Source organism: Arachis hypogaea, chromosome 13 (assembly GCF_003086295.3).
Source record: "Arachis hypogaea cultivar Tifrunner chromosome 13, arahy.Tifrunner.gnm2.J5K5, whole genome shotgun sequence".
In the NCBI taxonomy this organism is placed as follows: Eukaryota; Viridiplantae; Streptophyta; class Magnoliopsida; order Fabales; family Fabaceae; genus Arachis; species Arachis hypogaea.
This window is the reverse complement of record NC_092048.1, coordinates 96,582,665-96,585,675: the sequence shown is the minus strand read 5'-3', so window position 1 is coordinate 96,585,675 and position 3,011 is coordinate 96,582,665. Positions and strand designations below refer to the sequence as shown.

Below are 3,011 nucleotides of genomic sequence, written 5' to 3'. Positions count from 1 at the left end.
TTGTCCACCATGATGATGGGATGACTTCCAGATTCTCCGGCAACGGCGCCAATGTTTCGAGGGTTACCTGAATCTGTAGGTCGATCTCGGATGAGAGCTTCTGTGCTGGTCAGCGCTGATGTGTCCGACTTGTGGGTGGTGGCCAGAGCCGCCGCATCTGACTTGTTGGACTTGTTGGTGATGCTGATCCTTCGTCACCGGAGGGTGGTGGTACCTGCAAGGGACTCTGATGCTTAAGTTAGCAAGGGTATTAAGCAGGTTTTTAGTAGAATCAGAGTATGAGTTATACCTGGGTGCTCTAGTGTATTTATAGTAGTGTGGAGTGACCTTTCTGGAGATAAGATAATTATCTTATCTTATCTTATCTTTGAGTGAAGTCATCTTATCTTTAAGGGAACCGCCCTTATCTCTATAGGCTTGGGCTGCCTTTGGATTTGGGTCGTGTTCCTCTGTTTGGGCCCTTATTGGGCTTTCCTGGTGATTTGGCCGAGCTCTTTGAGAAGAGGTCGGATAGTCCTGACCTGAAGAGGTCGGTCGACTTGTCGTTTAAACATCCCGGATCGGACAGTTCGACCCAGGGTATGAACAGTAGGTACATTTGGATTTTACTTGGATTTCTCGTTTAGTGATACTTTGATTGTGTATATTGTTATTTATATTCATCTTCTTTCTGGTGAGCATTAATGTTTATGTTACTATTCCTTTCAAGGAAAATTCACCAACATATCATAAAGTGACAAGCTCGTCGTTAAACCTTTCATTAGAAGTTACAATGTTTCACGTTCATTGTTACTACAACATTAGATAATACACCAAATAAAAAAAAAGGACCAACACAACAAAAGAAAAAAGACAAACACATGCCAACTTCGGTAAACATAGAAGCCTAGTACGACCTACACATCACCCGTGGGCTGATTAGGACATCCCCTTCTAGTATGACCGTATTGCCTACACAGGCCACAACGCTTCTCATGTCGCTCAGTCTCATCCATGTCATTCCGGAATCTGGTGGACACGGGCCTTCCAGTTGCCTTCCGACGCATTACTGGGTTAGGACACAGCCTCGTCCCATGCCACTTTGCCCACATCGACTCGTTTTGGATAGGGAAAACTCCATCTTGTACAGCTTGAAAACATCTTCCTGTCTGTACATAGGATGTACATACGGGGCCCACTTAATGCTAATAGTGGCACACCCAGCTAGTGCGTGACGACACGAATAGTGGAGGGACTGGAATAAGCTGCAGTCACACGTGCCCTCCGATAGCCGAACACAGAAGGAACCGCCCCCACCCCTCAAACGGCTCAAGCTCCTCCACAAGAAACATCGATGCCCGCCTGTCGCAGTTAGTTACACACATCTTCGGTATCCCTTCTCTGTTCTTCTCAATGGCGGCTAGTAGTCTCTGTGAGAATCGGCATCCAGCAGCGAGCTGTGACTGCACCTCTCTGCCCTTCGTCACGAACAACTTCTGTAATCTCTCGTACGTGATGCGCACAATGGCAGAAATTGGCAAGTACCTGGTGCCCTTCAACACTGCATTGATACACTCGGACAGATTTGTCGTCATGTAACCAAACTGACGCCCGCTGTCACAATGTTGTAGCCAGATCTCCTTCTTGAAACGACCAGCCCAATCAACCATGGTAGGGAATACTCCTCTCAATGCATCCATGTACCACTCGTAACCAGCCTTGCTTGGACTATAAGTAGCATTAATGAGGTACCTTTTGCCCCCGGCTAACTTGAACTGAGTCATGAAGTTCGCAGCCATGTGTCTTATGCAGTAAGCATGGTAGGCTCTTGAGGGATGCCAACCACTGTCATCGCAGCTAAGCGCAACCTTGATAGCCTGAGATATGTCCGAGATAACCAACAGGCGGTCCTGTGGGGTGATATGGCGTCTCAGATTTGTTAAAAAGAACAACGATGACTCGGCGCTCTCGGACTCTACAATGGCAAAGGCAATAGGAAGGATGTTGCTATTTCCATCTTGCGCCACCGCAATAAGCAACACACTACCATACCTGCCATACAGATGCGTACCATCTACAGAGACAAAGGGCTTGCAATGCTTGAAGGCTTCTACACATGACGTGAAAGACCAAAATACCTTATCGAACATACTGTGGTCACGTACCAGGAGGTGACCATCGTAGAATGGTTTGACGCGGAGGTCACAAATGGTACCAGGAAAACAGCTCTACAGTGCCTGAAGCAACTTGGGAACCTTATTGTATGACTCTTCCCAATCCCCATAGATTTGTGCAATTACCTTCTGCTTGGCCATCCACACTTTTTTGTAGGACGGTTTGAAGTGATAGCTTGCTTGGACCGCACCTTGCAAAATCGGAATGCTTACAGAGGGGTTGGATTGAATCAACAGCAAGATGACTCGGCATATCAGACTATTGTCTAGCTGACGATGGTCTTGAGACATGGTGGGTGCTAGACAACTATGCACTCCACCCACCCTCCGAACCTCCCTGAACACAACAACAAAAGATTGCTTTAGCCATGTTATACACCTACTTAGTATATCGTATAGAAGTAATTAAAGGAACAATGAACTTAAGCTTACCAGTATCTGAGGTTCTCTCGAAGGGCCACACGGAGGCTCCATTGACACCCATTATCTGCTTGACGGCACTGCACATGGTACTTTAACCAGTCTGATTTGATCACTCGGTACTCCGCACTCCTCCGAATACTGTAGTTCTTCACACCCTGAAGCACTGCCTCTCGGCTTCTAAACTTGTGGCCGACTCGAAACTCTACACCGTCGTCTAGGTTGTAATCCTCTTCACCCGTGTCAAGAAACGGAGTTCTCTCATGCATGGTGTCCAAATCCAGACTGTGATAGTGACACGGAATTGCCGAAAGAGCCGGTATTGGAAGAGGTGGAAGAAGGACGTGGCGGGCCGCAGTCGGAACGGGTGTCTCCAGAACACACTCATTCTCATCTCCACTATCGGACAAGTCGCTATCACTACTATCCGCCACGTAA

At 47.4% G+C, this 3,011-nt stretch overlaps 1 protein-coding gene across 1 annotated transcript; it reads right to left on the bottom strand.

The window, feature by feature from the left end:
- Positions 1-896: 896 nt before the first annotated feature.
- Positions 897-2,158, bottom strand: LOC112735149 (uncharacterized). Its single transcript, XM_025784717.1, has 3 exons — positions 2,145-2,158; positions 1,257-2,031; positions 897-1,148 (listed from the first exon to the last, which is right to left on the bottom strand). Exons 1-3 carry the CDS (start codon positions 2,156-2,158, stop codon positions 897-899), a joined length of 1,041 nt encoding a protein of 346 aa, XP_025640502.1.
- Positions 2,159-3,011: the final 853 nt, after the last annotated feature.